This window comes from Temnothorax americanus, unplaced genomic scaffold (genome assembly GCF_048541705.1).
Source record: "Temnothorax americanus isolate GAGA-0224 unplaced genomic scaffold, ASM4854170v1 Scaffold4, whole genome shotgun sequence".
In the NCBI taxonomy this organism is placed as follows: domain Eukaryota; kingdom Metazoa; phylum Arthropoda; class Insecta; order Hymenoptera; family Formicidae; genus Temnothorax; species Temnothorax americanus.
Genome location: NW_027509547.1, coordinates 6,674,458 through 6,694,350, shown reverse-complemented (window position 1 = coordinate 6,694,350; position 19,893 = coordinate 6,674,458). Strand labels below are relative to the sequence as shown.

At 32.4% G+C, this 19,893-nt stretch overlaps 1 protein-coding gene across 4 annotated transcripts; it reads left to right on the top strand.

The window, feature by feature from the left end:
- The first annotated feature begins 316 nt into the window (after positions 1 to 316).
- On the top strand, positions 317 to 19,870 carry LOC143902457 (beta-alanyl-bioamine nonribosomal peptide synthetase ebony-like). 4 transcript variants are annotated; one of them, XM_077415379.1, is made up of 14 exons: positions 317 to 427; positions 5,259 to 5,510; positions 9,302 to 9,488; positions 9,664 to 9,939; positions 12,999 to 13,154; positions 13,477 to 13,703; positions 14,533 to 14,595; positions 15,355 to 15,565; positions 15,776 to 15,943; positions 16,133 to 16,332; positions 16,801 to 17,005; positions 17,815 to 18,178; positions 18,244 to 18,694; positions 18,806 to 19,870. In XM_077415379.1, exons 3-14 carry the CDS (start codon positions 9,356 to 9,358, stop codon positions 18,944 to 18,946), a joined length of 2,595 nt encoding a protein of 864 aa, XP_077271505.1. In that variant the 5' UTR covers positions 317 to 427; positions 5,259 to 5,510; positions 9,302 to 9,355; the 3' UTR covers positions 18,947 to 19,870. The 4 variants fall into 4 exon arrangements, with proteins under 4 accessions (XP_077271505.1, XP_077271504.1, XP_077271506.1 ...); XM_077415378.1 differs by having other exon boundaries at positions 5,259 to 5,584; XM_077415380.1 differs by lacking the exons at positions 317 to 427; positions 5,259 to 5,510 and adding an exon at positions 7,301 to 7,724.
- Positions 19,871 to 19,893: the final 23 nt, after the last annotated feature.

Below are 19,893 nucleotides of genomic sequence, written 5' to 3'. Positions count from 1 at the left end.
CTTTTTTCAATTTTAAACTGTAGATGTGTGTATATATATGTATATATATATATATATATATATATGTATATGTATATAACGAAAGTATTACATTTACTCAAAACAAGATTCTGGCTTTTCAAAGACTTGTGTGTCAAGATATTTGAAAACTATTAGTAAAAAAATATTTTCTTTGTTATAAGAAAACTTACTTAACAAAAATAAAATAAAATATGTAAGTGCTTTCCTTGGCTGTAGAATGATTATTTTGCTCTGTGAAGTCACGTGACTCTGATCGCGCTTTTGATAACAGTATGCGCGACTACTGTCTCGCCATTAGTGCCGCGCGGCTTGACCGTCAAAAATCGCGCCATTGACACTCTACCTTAGACTACTACGAAAGAATACAAGTTTATTGCCACGGTCGCCGCCGTTTTTCATCTCTTATGTAAGTTTCATTAGCTATTCTCGCGCAAGATTAATAGAATCTCAATGTTATTATAAGGTACTAAAAGTAAATAAGGCCTACCTTATTTAAAAATAAATTATTTTAATTGATTAATAAATTATAATAAAAAGGCCTTATTAAACTTTATTTTATTCTAAATTTAAAAAAACGTACATAAAAGAATTTACAAAATAAAATAACAAATTACATTTAGAAAACTTTAAAAAACGAACAATAATGGCAAGTACTAGATAAATTAAAACAAATAAAAAATATAATAAAACTTACGAATCATTATTGGGAGTTTTTGTAAAACGCAGCAGTTGTCGCTATCTCGCGTGACAATCGCGGCGTCATTAGCGATAAGGCGTATGTTCGTATTTACAATAGCCGATAAAATGTGATAGCAATTTATTTTTAGATTACATCACAACAAGTTATTTAATCCAACCAAATGGTGCAGTTGCCATTAAAATATTTGTAGTTGAAGTATCAAGAAATAGTTTGATTGAAGCAACCAGGTATCGTCACTGCTGCAATATAGTCACTCAACGATTGCTCTGTGGTTGCAGCAAACAGATAATTAGTTGTTCTATACTTTTATCATATTAAATCTGGTTGGCACAATGTGTGAGCCAACTACACCGTTTTTTCCGTGCATTATTATAGCTTTTGCTTTGATCGAGCATGAACAATTCTTTATTGCTAAATAATCTCAATTTAATCAAATTTTTTATTTTTAATAAAAATTTAAAGGATTAAAAATTTAAGCTAATTTTTTTCCAGATTTTTGTCGATGTTTACGCAAATACAATTATTTGAATCCTGAAGTTATTATAGAGCGAGAAAACGCGATTGAATAATTAGCGCTCGCGTTAACAAATTTCGACATTGCCACGAATCGTAGCACTTATACGTTATAATCGATTCTGATCATTATATATAATCGATTTGATCCATTAATATACAAAATATTGAGAAATGCGCTTAAGACTTGGAGATATTATAATACTCATCAAATTAAATTTAAAAAATCAATTTAAATAAAAAAATTATAACAAAAATTAAGAAAATTCTTTTCAGTTTACCAAATAAATCACCAAAAATTACTCAATGTTAGTAATTATTATCATTAGGATGCTCACGGGATAACAATAAATTTAGTCATTTAGTAATTTAGTCGTCAAGACTAATACTAAATTATTAATTTTAAAATCTCGTTTTAAAATATGTTAAGGAATAACTAATTTGTAATGACTATTAATTTTATCTTGCGGACCAAATTATTGTTATACTGGATTGTTTGTTTGTTGTTTAGATTGCTTGATAAGGACCCGATCCGAGGGGTCGAAACGTATCAACGTTTCAATTTATTTTGCCAATTGAAGTCGAAATCAATATACTTTTCTTGCTTAATTATTGTTGGCGGCATTTTATTTCTGTAATATTTATTTTCGTCGAGCATTTTCGTCTCTTATATGTATATTGTCGTGCTAGCCGCGTAATTCTCTTCAGCTTGACACGTCCGCGAAGCGTGACACGTGCGGTCGCGGAAAAGTCATCTTGATAACCGCCAATGATATAAAACGATAAAAAATCTTTTATCGTTTTTAATATGGTTAGTGAATCGTTTATCGATACTCTATCAGAAATTTACGTAACAAAATACTTGAGATTCTATTATAAATGTCTTATCAGCTACACGTCAGTTTCTATCGTTTTTAATATGATTAGCGAATCATTTATCAAGAGTCACGGCCAAGTACACGCGGAGCGAGACCGACCGTGACTCTTTTACGCGACGCGACGGGTTACGAGTACCCGAGATGTTGAGATCTCGATAACGAGCGAACGGATCAAGTTCTAAGTAGGCTTGATCGATAGCTTGAGGTTTACGATACTCCACCAGAAACTCAAAAAACTAACTTTAAAAATGCTAACTCCCGTAGCACCTTACGTTTCAAAAAAATTACTTTTAACTATTATATTTTATCGTTCTCGAAGAGTTCTATTGTTCCTGATAGGTTATAGCAATAGTTCCGGTCAATAAGTATTTTCAAACAAATTTTTAATCTGACCGTGAGCACCTCAATTTCCAAAAAAAAATTATTTTTACCATGAAATTCTATAGTTCTCAAAGAGTTCTACAGTTCCTGATAGGTATCAACGACAGTTCCGGGCTTTAATTATTTTTAAATAAATTTTTAATTTGACCGCTGGCACCTCATCTAGGAGAAATACGGGGTGCTGACAATTCCGATTGTTTTCTTCAGTTCTCGGAAGTTCTCACATAATTCCAAGCATTTAAATACGTTTTTACAAGAGTTCTAGCCATTTACTATTTTTAAACAATTTTTTAATTTGACCGCTGGCACCTCATCTACGAGAAATACGAATAAATCGTTTAAAAATAGTAAATAGCTGGAACTCTTGTCGAAACGTATTTAAATGCTCGAAACTATGTGAGAAAGAGGGAATTAGCGGAGATGTTTTTTATTAAAAAAATTGATGACACCAGTAACTTACAAAAAGACACGAAGAATCTTAACGCTCTCTACAAACATACCATAAAAGAAACATAATTCCTTCTCCTTTTTTTCTGTTTTCCTCTCTACGCCTATAACTTTTATATTGACGACATTGGTTTGTTTATTGCTTGTCCGGTTTCGTCAGTTTAAATTTTACAACCGCACGGCTCTGACATGTCCTTCGGCATAAACAACTAATGAAAATGCCGTGTAAAATGTTATATTTTATTTCTGTTAATTTAACGTATACAAATATGTAAGTTTTTAATTTATATAATTATTTATGGACTTATACTCATTGTTGCGTGCTTCAATTTGTTATGTTTAGTTTTTAGATTCGGCGTAGTTTGGGCATTATGTCTGATTGACTAATATATTTGTGAGTTTCTATACGCTTGAAAAGGACCGAAATCTGCAGTCAAAACGTAGCGTTTTTTTGAACAATAAAATAAAATTTGCCAGTTAGGTCGATCATAATACCTTGGCTAATTGTTAATTATTCACTGGCGATTCAAGTTCTCCGTATTTAAAATCTTATCATACGATAAATCTTTAAATATTGCATCAAATTTATAAAGTCAAATCTAACGCTAGGAGAAATATAAGTGATCCCCAAAATCAGATTCAAGCCCGATAGCAGCTTTATTAATAATATTTCACTTCCATCAATATCCAGGATACGAAGGGTATGATAACGTAAGGTTTTGCTGATGATAAATTGCCGAGCCTCCCGTTTTCACACAGGGCGCATCCAAACAAATGATGTCAAAACCAGAAAAATTCAATATAGTATTAGGATGCATCCACGTTTCAGTAATTAAGGCAATATCAATATTGTTAGAGCATATCCTTAATGGAAGAAAAAAGGAATCATTTTTAGTTAATAAGATCAGCTGCTTCAACAAACATCTGCAGTTTACTGAGTCCATCCGTGCAAGTGGCTAATTTCTTATTGAGCTCTTGTATAGAATTGAGCATTGATTTTATATTTACAAGCTGGCTCAGCTTCTTAATTTCAAAAATCAAACCGTTAAAATATGCTACGTCGCCAGTGTGCGCAAAGTCGTTTAGATTGTTATTTTGATCGTTAGAATTTTTCAAGACCTCAACATATGTTTTTGGAGGTGAATAATGAACATGTTTGTTTGTTGGAGCAGCCGATCTATCTGACAAAGGAAAGTCATACCCGGTAAAATTTAAATTTGAAGATTTATACTGCGTAGAAGGAATTTTGTTTAGCACGCAAGTTTTTATTTAGCTCATGCAGGTCATAAGCTAGACCAGACGGGCGAATTGCGGTCGTACGTTTTTCTAAAAAGAGTGAAAACAAGTGTCTATAGGCAAATGGCTCCATTTTTTTCGCATTCAATTTTGGTCACAAAGTAGGTACCAAACGAAAGGTTTCGTCAAACTGATTACAGATATGTCAGTCTCAGAGTGTACCTATTTACCGTTCCAGAGATATTCAGAGCATTTTCGATCGAATCGAGGAGGTAGAATGGAGTCGTTTCTCGGCGCACAGCCGGCACAGCATCGCAGCCTATGAAGTTGAGATGAAAGTTTTCTCCAATACTTTGTTTTAATTTATTTGAGAACTCAGCATAATTATTTATTTTAGAAGCAAAATAGATTGGAGGTGGTTTTCTATTCGTCCTATAGCCGTCCGTTTTTGCTACCGATTTCGAGAAGCGCTTTCCATCATGCGCAGCCTATATAGCGCCATTGTCGCGAACAAATCGCCGATTGGTTGATGCGGATTTGATTTATATCATTGATATACGATAAAAAACGAATCGATTTGCTACCGTAAAGAAGATAATAAGTTGTATGTCAGAAAATCCTAATAAGAAACGATAAATGTATCGGTTCGGTTAAATCGTACAAATATCGACGAGATGTCTATCGTCTTAAATTAATAAAAACATATACAAAGTAGAAGGCTTTCAAACAATTCAATTTATATCATTGATATACGCAGTATATATATCGATTATATGTATATGTATCAATTGATATACACAGTATAAATATCGATGAGATGTCTATCATTTTATTATATCCGTATTAACGCATAAAAGGTAAAATTATTAAACGGGCAATAATTGTACATATAAAAAACGATTCATAACTATAAAATTTGTATAGTTATTTCCTCATTCGGATCTACAACGATATAGGAACCGATCGATTTGATTCGATTAATGTTTTATCTGTCTTCTAAATATAATGGAACGATAAAACAGATAAGATACAATTAAAAATACAGATATAGCCGTTTTTAATCGTATTCTATTGCATTGCAGATGGTTACCAGGGCAGCCAATCAGGGGCATCGCGCCGCTCCTTCCCTGAGTGGAACTTCGGAGCAAACAACTAAAATACTCTGTCACTGAGCGAATACGTGCGAGCGAACTCGAGATATTATACTTGTTACAATCGACAAAAATCGAGCCGGACTTAAGAACGCGAATCAGATCGTGATCGCAGCGGATCGCACATACACGCGTTGACTGTCAACCATCGGCGAATCGTTGGCCTCTGCAGGACTCGGCCAGGTGAACACTGACGATCCGTTCTTCTCGCGCAAGTCCTATCATTCGACTGTGTAACGAGTTCGGTAAAATAAACGGTACCACGGTGAATTTGGCAAAGACAATTTAAACAGAACTTTGTGATCGTCTTTATTTACCCTTCGAGTGTTCGCTCCTGTCTGTTATCCACAGACATCCTCGTGTTCTTCGCTTTCCATCTACTGCTAAGCTCTGCCATTTCTTGCTCCCGCTTGTTATCCCTCTCGCTTTCTCTGAGCGATTCCGGCACTCCGTTCGGCGTGAAAATCAACATCCGCGCGCGAACAAAATATTTGAATAATGCATCTCGGCATATTATGATTGAACGACTCGCTACTTATTTCCTTCGTGTTCGAGATTCCGTTAACGTTGCGCCGTCCGATCAGATGGCAGCCAGTAGTCCAGTCAAATTAGACATTTGAGCTCGGAAGTGAAGCGGTATCAATGAAACCTTTTTAGGGTTGTTGGGGGGATGTAGAAGAGCTTATTTCTGAGTTGTCGGGCTAATCGGACCGATGGGTTTTTAACGAATCTGAACGACTGACCTCTCGTTTTGTAGGTCTCTTTAAGCCCTACAACTATGTCAGTGACGGCACATTTCTATCTATTAATGGAAATGAGATAAACGCAAAAAACCGCAACAAAATACATTTTTTCCCACTTTCACCGGCTAGAACTCGACAAATATTGATTTTAAGTTAGGGTCTTCAAGAAATGAATTGTAGGGCTTTAAAAGAGCTACAAAATGAAAGGTTAGTAAATCATGTACGGTCAAAATTCGCCGAGTTATTGCAAAAAAACGAAATTTTTTATTCCCCCTCCCCTCCTTAAAAACCCATCGGTCCGATTAACCCGACAACTCAGAAATAAGCTCTTCTACATCTCCCCAACAACCCTAAAAAGGTTTCATTGATATCGCTTCACTTCCGAGCAAAAGCCTTTTTTTTTGTCTAATTTGACTGGACTACAGGCAGCATCGATCGGGTAACGACGCTCGATCACCGCGGTAGCTCACGCCCGCACGGGCACGCTCATCGCCAACCGGCGGCCAACGTCTTCCTCGCTTTTGTAAAAATGGCCGCGCGGTGACTAGACGCGTGTGCTCTCGTGCTCTGTACGGTTCGATCATTGACTTCGGTTAATCGCGCACATCGCAGTGCTCACGCTGTTTTAGATCGTATCATAAACTGTGAAATAGACCGCTCATCAACTCTGGTACGTGCCTCAACACGACGACTCAAGCTCACACGTGCACGAGTGTCGACCGCCACGTGTCTCACCGGCTCACGGGCGACTCACCACACGAGGAGGGCAATTGATATAATTGTCGCTCGCCTGCAACAATCATTCAAAAACTTCTCTTTTATACACCGCTCATCGATTCTTTCTTTTATCGAGTCAAGGCGAGACGGAATTCCGATGACTTATTCTTTTTTCCTACCGCCGACAACACTATCGTAACACATTTCTACGTGTAAAAAAAAAACGCCTTATATCTTAAGCCCCTTACACAATAGGTGATAGCGATAGCGAAAGTGACAGTGACAAGATTGCCGACACTTTAATGCTACAGTATAATTCAAGAATACAAACTATCTTTCTAATCATAAATACGTTAATAACGCTTGTTCTGTAAATATATTGCCATTATTATCATTGTTTCTGTGGAAATTTAAACTAATTAATATAAAATTAATCTAATTGATTTATAATGTTTAACGAGATCGATAATTGATTACGCATAACGCAGACTGTTTAAATAATGTTACGTGCAAACAAAATTTAACTCAGTCTTAAAAGTAACCAGAAATGTTAAAAGAGAGATATCAATATTGATTAATTATCCGATTTCTGATGAGAGACGGTGCTCAGGCCGCGGTACGCAGGGCATAGAATTACACCTATAGTGATAAGACCTTCCTCCTCCTTTAGGACACTAAGCCAAAGATATGGTGAGAAGCTCGCGCGGGGAGGTTCTTGCAACTTGGGTATAAATAGGCACGAAAAATCATAGTTAGTTGAGTTATTTTCCTGTGCTCATAAGCTAATCTACCGACAGTCTAATATATACACTAATACACCGTAACTTCAACAAATCTTTAAAACAAGATCTTAACTACAATTGTAAACAAGAATTAAAATCATATCAATAAACCAGATTTTAAACAACAGTTGTGAACGTATTCTCACTGAGTAAAGGTAATTTTAATTTTAAATCTCAAAACTAAACTATTAAATTACCTACTGGAATAATTAAGGATAACTATTCAGTTACACTGAATAAAGATAGAGTTATCAATTTTAACTAATTATTAGCAGTTGCTTCAAGATCATTACAATCGTTTATTAAGACGAACATCTCTTTTTGAATGTGCCATATCAGGTTATCCGAATGTTGACGATTATTTGAGAGAGAACTGATTTTGCGACTATGTGATTTGTTCACCAAAGAGCTGCTCTTTCTTTTTTTTACATTTCTCTCTATAGTAATTAACATCCTAGGAAATGATAACCAGTCTTACATAATATGTAGTAACTTATCCAACTATTTTCAGACACAAATATTTAGTGCAATTGATATATTGAGCATTTCAATAAAAAAATATTTTATCTCTAAAATAAATTAAAGTGCACGAAAATAAAGATATAGTGCACACAACCAAAAAAATTTAGTAAGCAACTGTTCGAGATCGCGAATGCTCGATATCACGAATGCTCTTGAATATTCTTATTCTCATTTAGACGACCGTGGGCCGACATCACAGTCTCTCCGATTAAACTCACTTTTCGTCTCTTTCTAGGGGGACAGTTAGAAAGAGACGTTAATCGGAGACTGTGATATCGGTCCTATGTCATGAGTCACAGCGGTAGTGTAACACGATATTTATTCAGCGGATCGCCCCTTGTTTGCTTCGCGTTCACGTCATAAGAATTATTCTCCGTACGATGCCGAGTCACTCTCCGGCACGGTCTTTTCGACGATCGATGCTCTAATTTCAAAAACAATGACTATATGCACCTTCAGTTCGAAAAGATTCTATTCCATGACATTTTGGCATTAGCTAAGCATTCGTCATCCGTGACGCGTTCTTTGTCTCGTATGGGTATAAAAACCCATAGACTTACGGCGCGCTGCCATTCGTCAACAGTGTGTCAGTAGGTTAAGATCTGTAATCGATCGATATTGTGATAGTCAGTTTTCATTCACGCGCGGGTTATCCAACACTACAAGCGAGAAAGTGTTGATAGAGAATTAAAAACGCCCGCGTTTCCGAGTTCATTTAAATTCAAATACATTTATAAATTATGTCACTCTTTAATTTCGGCTTTATTTTTGGTTGTTAAATAAACTGTTACTGCAAGCTTCCGGTGTTAGTCGTCTCTCACGCACTATCCCTCCTCACTCACACGCGCGCGAACAACAACCTAGCTGCATCATCCTAATTATTTTTGAGCGGTAATTATGTGTACGGTTGATATGACTTATTTAATTTAATTTACTAGTTGGACACAACCAGATTTGTGTGTGCCAACACCATATTGTTTTTTCCGTGTGCGTATCAATATTTCTTTACACACTTCTTATCACAAATCTTATCACAAAATGTAAACTTTTCTTTTGCAGAATATAAAAAATTCATATAAAATAATCAATTAATCTCTATAAAACTATCAATTTCAAAAAACAAAATTTCACATTCGAAAGTATTAATATGTGTTTATAAATTTAATAATAAATACGTGCTTATTAATTTTTATTCTAAATTAAATTTTAGATCTTTGCTAACATTTGAAACAAGAAGTTACAACATTTCTACGAACATTTGAAAATGGGTACTTTGCAGCAGCAATCGATCTTAAGAGGTCAGCAGACAGGAAGAAATCAGGAAAAAGATTTAGTGCATGAATTATTCAGTCGTGCAGCAAAAGTCCATCCAAATCAAACCGCGTTATATTACGAAGGTAAGGGATTTTGCTTCTCGATATAAAATATAATAAAAGTCACATCGAGAAAGTGGTCTAGAATATGATTTTTGACAATTTAAATAACCAGTTGTATTAAATAATACCTATGATAATGTGGACATTGTATGGAAAGAAAAATATATATCTAAACATTGTTGGAAACTCGATACAGATGACGCCGGCCAGAAATACGTGCTGTCTTTTAAAGAATTGGATAACATCACCAATCAGTTGGCACGAGTTTTACAAAAGTACGAAAAGATTGAAACAACTTCTCAGTCATTAATAGCTGTCTGCATGAACCCGTCGCATCGGTTTCCAACTGTATTACTTGGTGTACTAAAAGCAGGAATGGCTTATCTACCTTTGGACGCGGAATTTCCAATGTCTAGAGTGAAACACATTCTCGAAGAAACGCAACCATTAATAATGGTGGTCGAGGAAGGAGGTAAATGTCTTCTTTTACATCGTACAAGTGTTCCAAAATAAATATCATAAAAAATTTAATTTATCATTATTCGATTTCTACATTAATTTTATGTAATTTTTTTATCTTATTTTTAGTTATTTACCTATCTCTTATTCCAGTTTTATCTATTATGTAGTTCTACTGCTCTTTTATCTAGAAAATAGAAGAATCAATTAAATTAAATGTGCCAATGTTTTACAATATTAATGTTTGTTAATTTCTAAAGATTAAACTTTAATAATATTTTTAATCCTAAATTATTAATCTTAGAATTCTATAATAGTTAATCGTAAATAAGTGATTTGTCGTTAGTTATTATAATATCCATAATGTGAATATATAGAAAAGATAATTTGTTGCTCTAATTCATGTGAAGCTATAATATCTTTAAATACATAGGATTTGAAAATACCACAATTTATAGTTTTATTTCCTTAATAAAAATATGAAATATTTAAAAATAATCAAGTTATATTATTTTCACTTTATTTAGTGTTAATATAATAATTTCACATCAGTGATTTTAATTATTTTATTTTGACTTTAATTTGTACGAGATTTACCAAAATTTTATATAAAATCTCATAATCTCATTATTTAAAGATATTTCAACTTTGTAGTAAATTAACGTGACTACCATCAATTAAACCGAACGTCTATTAAGCTGGTACAGCTATTTCAGCACAGTCGAATGACTTAAATAAAAATTAATTGCAATTTTTTGCTAATTAATTGCTCTATTTCCGATTTTTTTGCTCGAGTCAATGTGCTAAAAACTATGACTGTGCTAACTCTTAAAAGCTAGCACAACCATTGTTTTTAGCAAATCGACTGAAGCAAAAAAATCGAAAATATGGCAATTAATTAGCAAAAAAATAGCGGGTGTAGTTGCGAATGACTCCTGCTCCCGATCGACCTAAAGTTTTACACATAAGTTGTTTTCGATGTAAATAATAAAATCTGCGTGGTCCCAACTTCGGAAAAAAAATTTTTTTTATAGCACTTATTGACTAAAATTCTACGCGATATATTTGTTACTATAAAAGTGATAAATTCGATAATTATATGTAATTGCCGGTTTTTCTGCATAATTTTCAAAATATGGTGGTAAATGTGATAAATTGTAACAAATTAATCAATTTTACCGATAATTGTAACCAAAACTTTTTGGTTAAAGTAATAACTCTTTCATTAATTTTGTTCTGGGTAGGAAAGAATGAATTTATTGTATTCACACATATACTTTTCCATTCACACAACAATTGGGTTGGGTTTGGTTAGTTTGTTTAAAGGTGGAGCTCCCCGCAGAGGGGGCGGAACCTACTACCTCCACGCATACACTTTCCACGTGAGACGAGTTGCCACATGAGGTTTACAACTTTCTACGCGTGCCCCATACTACATGAGGTATTCCATGGGATCTCAACTTTTTTTTTCACTCGCATTCACCGATTTTTTTTGTTTTGCAGTATGTTATTGTACTAAAAAAGTGATAGGTTCCTCCTCAATTTTTTTCAGAATTTTATGGACGTTATTTTTATAGATATATATCAACAGTTGAATTTTGAGTTTTTTTCAAGAATTGATATTTTCGGAAATTTTTAACTCAAAAGTCCTTCTATGTAGAAAAAATTTGTATACATAAAAAATGTTGGATTTTTCTTGTACTTTGAGATGGCAATTTTCATTTTTTATTATATCAATTTTTAGTACTTTTTTTCATGAAAAAACGAATAAAAAGTTAATTATCTCAGAAGTGCCATGCTCATTGAGCTGGTTTTTTTTGTGCATTTAGTCATGTGTAATAACGTATTAAAATTTCAAAATGCCGGGAATAATAGAAAAAAAGATGTGATTTTTTTCTTACGGATTTTTTATATAATCCAGTAAAAATGTTCAGTAGTCAGTTTTTTTTTTTCATAAATTTAGTATATGTTGCTTTTACAAATAATAGTTGTGATTCAATTACATGAATTTATATTCTTAAAACTTTGTACTTTTTGAAAATTTTTTTGTTACGAGTAACTTTTTTTCGACACATGGAATCAAGCAATGCAGCTGCTGTGTATTTGGAATAGTCTTAGCATTTTTAAATCTCGTACTCAAGGTTTTTTTAGCTAGATTGTACTCACTATCAGTTGTATAGTAAACTGCAATAGACGGTAAATTTTTTAGCTCTGAAACCCACGCATACAATAGTTCAGGTGTTGTGATCTGTTTGTTTGGTGGCAGTTGTAAATTAGCACAGTTCCACCTATTCCATCGCATGGGCCTTTGTCATGAGCACTAGCATAAAAGTTCCAGACCGCATGAACGTTAAAATCATTTTTTTATACTTACACAAAAATGATTTTAACGTTCCTGCGGTCTGGAACTTTTTTGCTACTGCTCATGACAAAGGCCCATGCGATAGGATAGGTGGAACTGTGAAAAGAAACGCATCAAGAGCCAGTAACTTCTGTGTAAAATTTTAGGTCAATCGGGAGCAGAGGTCATTTGAAACTATATCCAAAATAGCAATTAATTTTTTATAAATCGCATTTAATTGTGCTAAAATAGCTGTGCCAGCTGGTGCCAGCTTAATGACGTCAAAACGATACTATCAAACCTACGCGTTCGCCACTAATAAGCGTACAATATGTGATAAAGCAGATAAAGAATTTAATAATTGGGAGATATCTACGTAATAATTCTTTCTTACCATACTTATGTGATTTCTCGCGCAGTTTTCGTGTATATATAAATCTATAGATATATTATGATGATTAGTTTTTACCGAGAGGAAAAACAGCATTACTTTGCAAGCGAATGGAGGATTGTTTCAAAACAATTTGCAGAACGCGGATAGATTTTATTATTTCTTCAGTTTTATAAATATGTGCAAAAGAACCTTGAGATTTTTTATTCTTTTAGCTATAAATATGTGCGAAAAAACCTTCATTTTAATTGGACATAATTGAAAATAATACATAATTGATATTTCCTCCGCTTCTATTTATGCCTTCAATATGAACCAATTAACTCAAAATACGATTTAGCGGATTTATCAATCTATGAGGAAGCTTTAGTCATGACGTATGGACAACTTTTGGAGAAAGCTAAACAAGAACAAGAAGATGCATTACAAACTAAAGAGAGCTTGAATCAACTCGCTATGGTTCTTCATACTTCCGGAAGTATAGGAATTTCCAAAGGTAATAATACTACATTTTATTATAGACACTAATAATTATATAATACAAAGTAAAAAATACAATTTAACGCGTGCATACTCGTTTTTATTCATTATGAATTGACGTTATTTGTTACTAAATGCCGTAACAGCATATATTTTTACAATATCATGTTCATACGTGGCAAATAAGAACTGTGTTTCTGTAAAAAAAATGTTAATCCTATTTTAAATTATAGACAATTATAAGACATGAGTAGCAAATTGTGAATTTATAGTTTGTAAAAGAGCAAGAATCTGAAAGAACATAATTGTTTGAAATATACACATTTATCTTCTTAAAGGTGTGCTTATACCGCATGCTACTCTATTGAATCGTCTACAATGGCAATGGAGGGAACTTCCATACGCTGATGATGAAAAACGCTGCGTTTTTAAAACTTCCCTTACTTTCTGCGATAGTGTTCCCGAAATTTGGGGACCTCTTTTACAAAACCGTACCCTAGTAATTGTCCCGAAAAGCGTGACTAGAGATCCGGAAAAATTAGTACTGCTTTTAGAAAAACATCAGGTAAAAACTCACTAATTAATCGTGCATAATTATAACAATACAAGAGTATTTTAGGAATAAAAAAAACTTCGATAATTTATGAAAGAGATTATTAAAAGTAAAAAATAATCATAAATATATTATTTTAAGTAATCAATTATGGTAATTAAAAGTTTTAATATTATTGTATAATAAACCTATTATGTGTGTGTAACTTGTATTGTAAACGAACTCAATAAGTACATTTTGCGAATGTACTATGGAAACTAGTATTATAAAAATTAAATCAATTTATGTCATTTAATTTTGAATTATGTTAAAAATTACTTAATATGTTGTACTTACGAGTTTATTATAAATATGATTAAAATTTTCTGATCTTCTTATGCTCAACACATTGCATAGAATATATAGAATTTATATTTCTTATATATCATATTTTACTGCGTATATTTATAAATATATTTTACTAGTGTATTATTAAACATTTCTACATTTCTTAGAGAAAGCATATTGTGCAATGTATACAAAACTATAGTTTTTGACAAGTTGAGTTACTACATATCTTTATGAAACTAGATTTACTATTTTTGTTTCTGTTAAATAATTTATGGTATAAAAAATATATTTAGTGGCTATAATTTGAACATGATGCAATTAGTAAAAAAATTTACAACAGTTCGAAAATGAACTGAATCAATACTGATCGAAAAGTTTTCGATAAAGCTAATTTAAAATTTCAATTTCACGAAATCTTCTGCCATCTGTTGTCTAATGTAATGTGTAAATCACACAAATCATGTACATGATATAACTTAATTTATGACAAAAAGAATTATCTATGTTTCAGATACAACGTTTAATCCTTGTGCCATCGTTGTTGCGTTCATTGCTCATGTATCTAAACTTGCAAGTGAGTATGTAAAGTTATATTCCACATGTAATTTATCGCAATAATAGGCGAACCTATTATTATTACGTAAATTTCTCGAAAATTTTAATCGTGATTTTACGCAACATTATACGAAAGGTTAAGAACAACGTGCTTTCCTGACCATTGAAATGAGTAACTTATTTCAATATCTCATAATAATGATAATAATTCACTATACATTGATGATAAGGCATAGGATGTGTGGACGTTTTTCCTTTAACACTCGCGAAAATCTTAAGCAACCTCCCTCTCACTTTTAGCATTTCAACGTTAGTTTGAAAACGTTAGACACGCTTTATTCGTCACGCTTAAGCAAATTACAAAACGTACATACGAATATATATTAAATAAATAAAAATCAACGCATTCACTGCAATTCAGTGATTTCCAGATCGGCGTGTCTCAATTGAGAAGTTTTTCCACAAATCAATATAAGTTGCGCTTGTAAATTACCCAACACCGATTACGAGCATTCGATTAAATGTTTAATTAGCAAAAATCATGCTCTCGAGGTATCTGTTAATATGGTATCTGTCAATAAGAATAATTAAAAAATAATTAAAATCATGCTTGTTATCCTAGAAAATGTTATCTTAGAAAATTTTTACATTATCGTTATCTTTACAATGTTATCGCAAATCGAGACACCTAAGATACGGTTATGATTTACACGATGAGAATGTACACCGCTTTGCAAAACCTCAAATTTAATATACGGTCTGTCGTTGCTTTGCACAGGATAATGACAACGTTCTCGATCGCTTGAAACTCTGGGTCTGTTCCGGAGAAACTTTGTCGGTCACATTGGCCAATCAATTTTTTACCACGTTTCACAACAAGGACAAGATATTAGCTAATTTCTACGGTAGCACGGAAGTCATGGGTGACGTTACATATTACCTGTTAAACAAACGGGAACAATTACAAGGGATGGAAAAAGTACCAATCGGTAAAACTAATAAAATACAGTTGAAAAAATAAAATAATGTTATAAAAGTAACAAAATAATTAAAAAATTAATATAATATAACAATATAACAAAGCATATAACAACATTTATCAATTAATTCTAAGCTAATAACTAAAAGTATATTTCAGTGGATTATTGTTACTAATAAATAATAATCCCTAAACAACATTTACATGGCTCGCTTTGCAGGAAAGCCGATCGACAACTGCATAATTTATCTCGCAAACAAGAACTTGCGACTGATCCCCCAGGGAAAAGTCGGAGAGCTGATCGTGGCTGGAAGAAATCTTGCCGCGGGTTATATATGTGAACAAGACACAGATAAATTTTTGAACAATCCTCATGCCATTGATCCAGGTGAGAAAATAAAATAATACAACAAGAAGATCAAATTCTACGTCTTTCGAACTTGAAGAATTCACTGCGACATACAAATTCTCCTATTCGTAATCTTGGTTTCCCTTTACAAGCGAAACGCCGCGTTTTCTATAGTGGAAAGAATTACGACTTTGTTACGCATTTAAAAATGTACTGATATGTCTGCAGAATATCCAAAAATCTTCCGTACGGGTGATTACGCCAAAATTGTCAAAGAGACGTTAATCTACGAAGGACGATCTGCAGATTCGCAGATCAAAATTAGAGGTCACCGTGTCGATTTCACGGAAGTCGAAAAGGTGGTCGCCAGGATACCCAATATTGATAAAGTTGTGGTTCTCTGTCACAAACCCGGCAAACTGTCACAGGTAAATATTTCACTACATATGTGTGCAAAATAAAACGTAAATATGTTGAAAAACATTCACGAAAAATAATTCTTTTAAAATCTTCCCTAAATATCTTAGAGCTAAATAAGCATACATATCAATTTTTTCATCGCTTTAAATACAAAACCAACTTTTAATATTTTTGGTTGTGCTCATCATTTTCATGTTAAGAAAAAATTGAAATAATTTATCAATTGAATATCGATGCTTCATAAATCTAATAGCTTCCACCGAACAAACTATTCTAATATACAGTTTCATGAAATCTAAAAACGTTTTATCTCAGCAACGTTTTATTGTTCATACATTCTAAAAGCATCGTTTTTAAATTACTATTATACTAAAGCTACTAAAGGCACACTAAAAAATATTTAAAAAAAAATTTTAAATGTGTGAATCGATTTTCTAACTTAAATTAATTTATACAGATATATTTGATATTTTCAGGCATTAATAGCGTTCGTTACCGTTACGCATTCGTGCCAATGCACGACCCTATCCAGCTCAGAGATCGAACATTATCTTCAAAAGACATTACCGCCATATATGTTACCACAAATTTTTATTGTTGATCACATACCTCTTCTAACAAATGGAAAAACGAATCGACAGGAATTGTTAAGAAGATACGAATCATCTTGCTCTAATGACGGTATGTCAAATCAATGATGACTTTATATCATTCTGTCAAGTAAAATGATAAGTACGTCGTAATATCTCTTTGAAATATTAAATAACGTAGATATTGAAATATTAATTATTTTACTTAGTTATACTTTAATTACATGTAACTGTCTTATATGTAAACGGTAAACGTGTTTACGTATAAAAATAGAAGTTTATAAAAAGACATCAAATTTTTTATTTGCTCTTTTCTATCAATCTGCATATAAAAAATTTGATGTCTATTTATAAGCTACAAGACTATGTGAAACTATATGAAACGAGTGACTAATCTATAATTAAGAAAACCGGTTTATGTGAATATGTATTTTTTTTCCTTTTATTTCAATTTTAACATACATATAGTTTCATACATAGTTTTATATACATGATATACCACATGAGATCAGGATAGTCTTTCCAATCTTGTCTACGATATAAGTAATTAAGTAGAAAATGTAAGATCAAAAGTAATTTATTTTCCTTCATATCTGTTCCTTATTGCGTAATAAATTTGACAATTTCTTATTAAATTCTGTATATTATTTTAACAACAATTGCTCTAGCATTAAAATAAAAAAAATGTCTTTTATTAAAAAAAAATAAAAAAAATTTCAAATTAAGTTCAGTTTTCAAATTGTAATCTTTGCTTTTGCAAAAATTAATAATCCATATGTAAATAAGAATAATTTATGATCCAATTTCTTTTAATTATCAATAAATAAAAAAAAACTAATTCATATTTTAACTCAAAAAATCTATGTTTTACTGACAAAAATAAAAAACTTTGTTTTATAGAAGACTACGTTGCTATGAATTGCGATTACAGCGGAGTGCCAAGTCAAGATCTTGCAAAAGCCCGTATCCTCTTTCCGACCATTGCATCCATAACCGGACGTAGTAGTCGCACACCGATAATGTTAAACGCGAATTTCTACGAAATTGGTGGAAATTCCTTGAATTCCATTTACACCGTGACCAAGTTAAGAGATCAAGGTTATCAAATCGGTATCACGGATTTTATCACAGCAAAAAATTTAGCCGAAGTATTAGACCGGATGAAGTTCATATTATCCGACGAGGAACCTTTGAAAGAAGCCATTGACCAGAAACCGTACGTCTTTGAATCATTAAACGACTGCCATAAGGAGGACGTAATCGAGTAAGTGTTGTGCATAATTAAATATGCGTGCCAAAGTAAGGATGAACATTTATTTAAATTTGCAGAATAATCATGAAGGGCTTTTGTTTAAAACCCGAATTGGAGCAGTACTTAATGCTGGACATAACGAGAGCCGATTGTCTGGAATTTGTGGAGGCTATGTGGGCTCCTCTTGTAGAAAAGAACTTCAGTTTCGTAATAAAATCGGCTCAAAGTGGTAAAACAATCGGAGTTGCTTTCAACTTTGATCTTTGGGATAAACCTAAACTGATACTGAAATCTGAGTTAATGATGGTTTTTGATTTCATCGAATATCTGGAGGGACCGATCAGAGATTACAAATTACCAAAGGGTAAAGGCAAGATTATTCATAGTTTCATGATGGGGACGAGCAGCGATTTGAATCCCACGGAAAATGTACTTGTAATAAGACAAATGGAAGAATACTGTTTGCAACTTACCAAACGAAAAGAATACATCGGAATTTTCGCCACAAACACTAATCCACTCACACAGGTAAACGATAAATCTAATTTTTTAATAACTTAGCTAATAATACAGAAACTTATTACACAAATACATAATTTTGCAAAAATTTGACTTATATTTTTTAAACTTTATGTGCAGCAACTTGCTATAGACGTGTACGGTTATGAAACATTACTGGTATACCAGATGAACAGATACGAGACACTCGATGGAAATAAACCTTTCGGCAAATTTCCTAATGACCAAGTGGCAATTTGCTCATTGAAGATGATCAACTAGAATGATTTTGTAGATATATTTAGTGAAATAACAGTAAATAGTGTGAAAAAAAAGTATTACTACCAAATATAGTGTAAGCATTAACTGCGATCTTTCATCGATGCATCTGTGATCATTAATAATCAATGACGACAAACCTATTTTTCGCATCGCATTATTATTTTCTATAAATATCAGTGACAACATAATGCACGATACAGTAATTAAACGATCATCTATATACGATTCTACATTACTTGTCAAATGTAATAATTATTGTTTCTTTGTCTCATTTTTTTCATAGGCTAGAAGACCTTTATAATTCTTTACTTTAGCCTAAAAATCTATTTTAACTATTAATTGGTACTTACGTATAAAAATATGATATAATTTTCGAAGATTTTAGCTACAGAACATTTTTTAAAGTTAATAATTGCATGTTATAACGCGGCTAAATTTCAATAAAAGTGTTTTGATTAAAATACAATATAAATATATTCACAGCAGATTTATTAAAAATTTTTTCTGTACTGGCTTTTGAAGTATTAATGGATAGAAATAAAATAATGTAATAATAAATTTGTACATATATGTGCGATAATCGTGAGTAACAATTGTAATATGTATAGCTACAAATGTTGAAATATGTTGCAATTGCTATCGCGTTTCAAAGCTACTGCATAGTCAAACGCTTGCACGGCAAGGATTGTTACACAAATATTTTAATATTTACTGATTAATCTCAATTATCGTAATATAATATAAGCGCATATAAAAATGCAACAATTATTTGTACAAATTTATCGGATCGTTCCTAAGCAGTTAATAAGATCAAATATGAAAAATCGGTCATCGATTAATATTGCAAAATTGTTATGGATAAATGTAACATTTTTATTTTTTAAGCAAAACAATATATAAGCAATAAAAGATTTAATTATTCAACTGTCATGTTTAATTTGTCATTC

Coding starts and splice junctions, on each gene's coding strand:
- LOC143902457 (XM_077415379.1), top strand. CDS start 9,356: ATGGGTACTTTGCAGCAGCAATCGATCTTAAGAGGTCAGCAGACAGGA. Junction 17,006..17,814: donor ATCATCTTGCTCTAATGACG/GTATGTCAAATC, acceptor TTTGTTTTATAG/AAGACTACGTTGCTATGAAT. Junction 18,179..18,243: donor CATAAGGAGGACGTAATCGA/GTAAGTGTTGTG, acceptor TTAAATTTGCAG/AATAATCATGAAGGGCTTTT.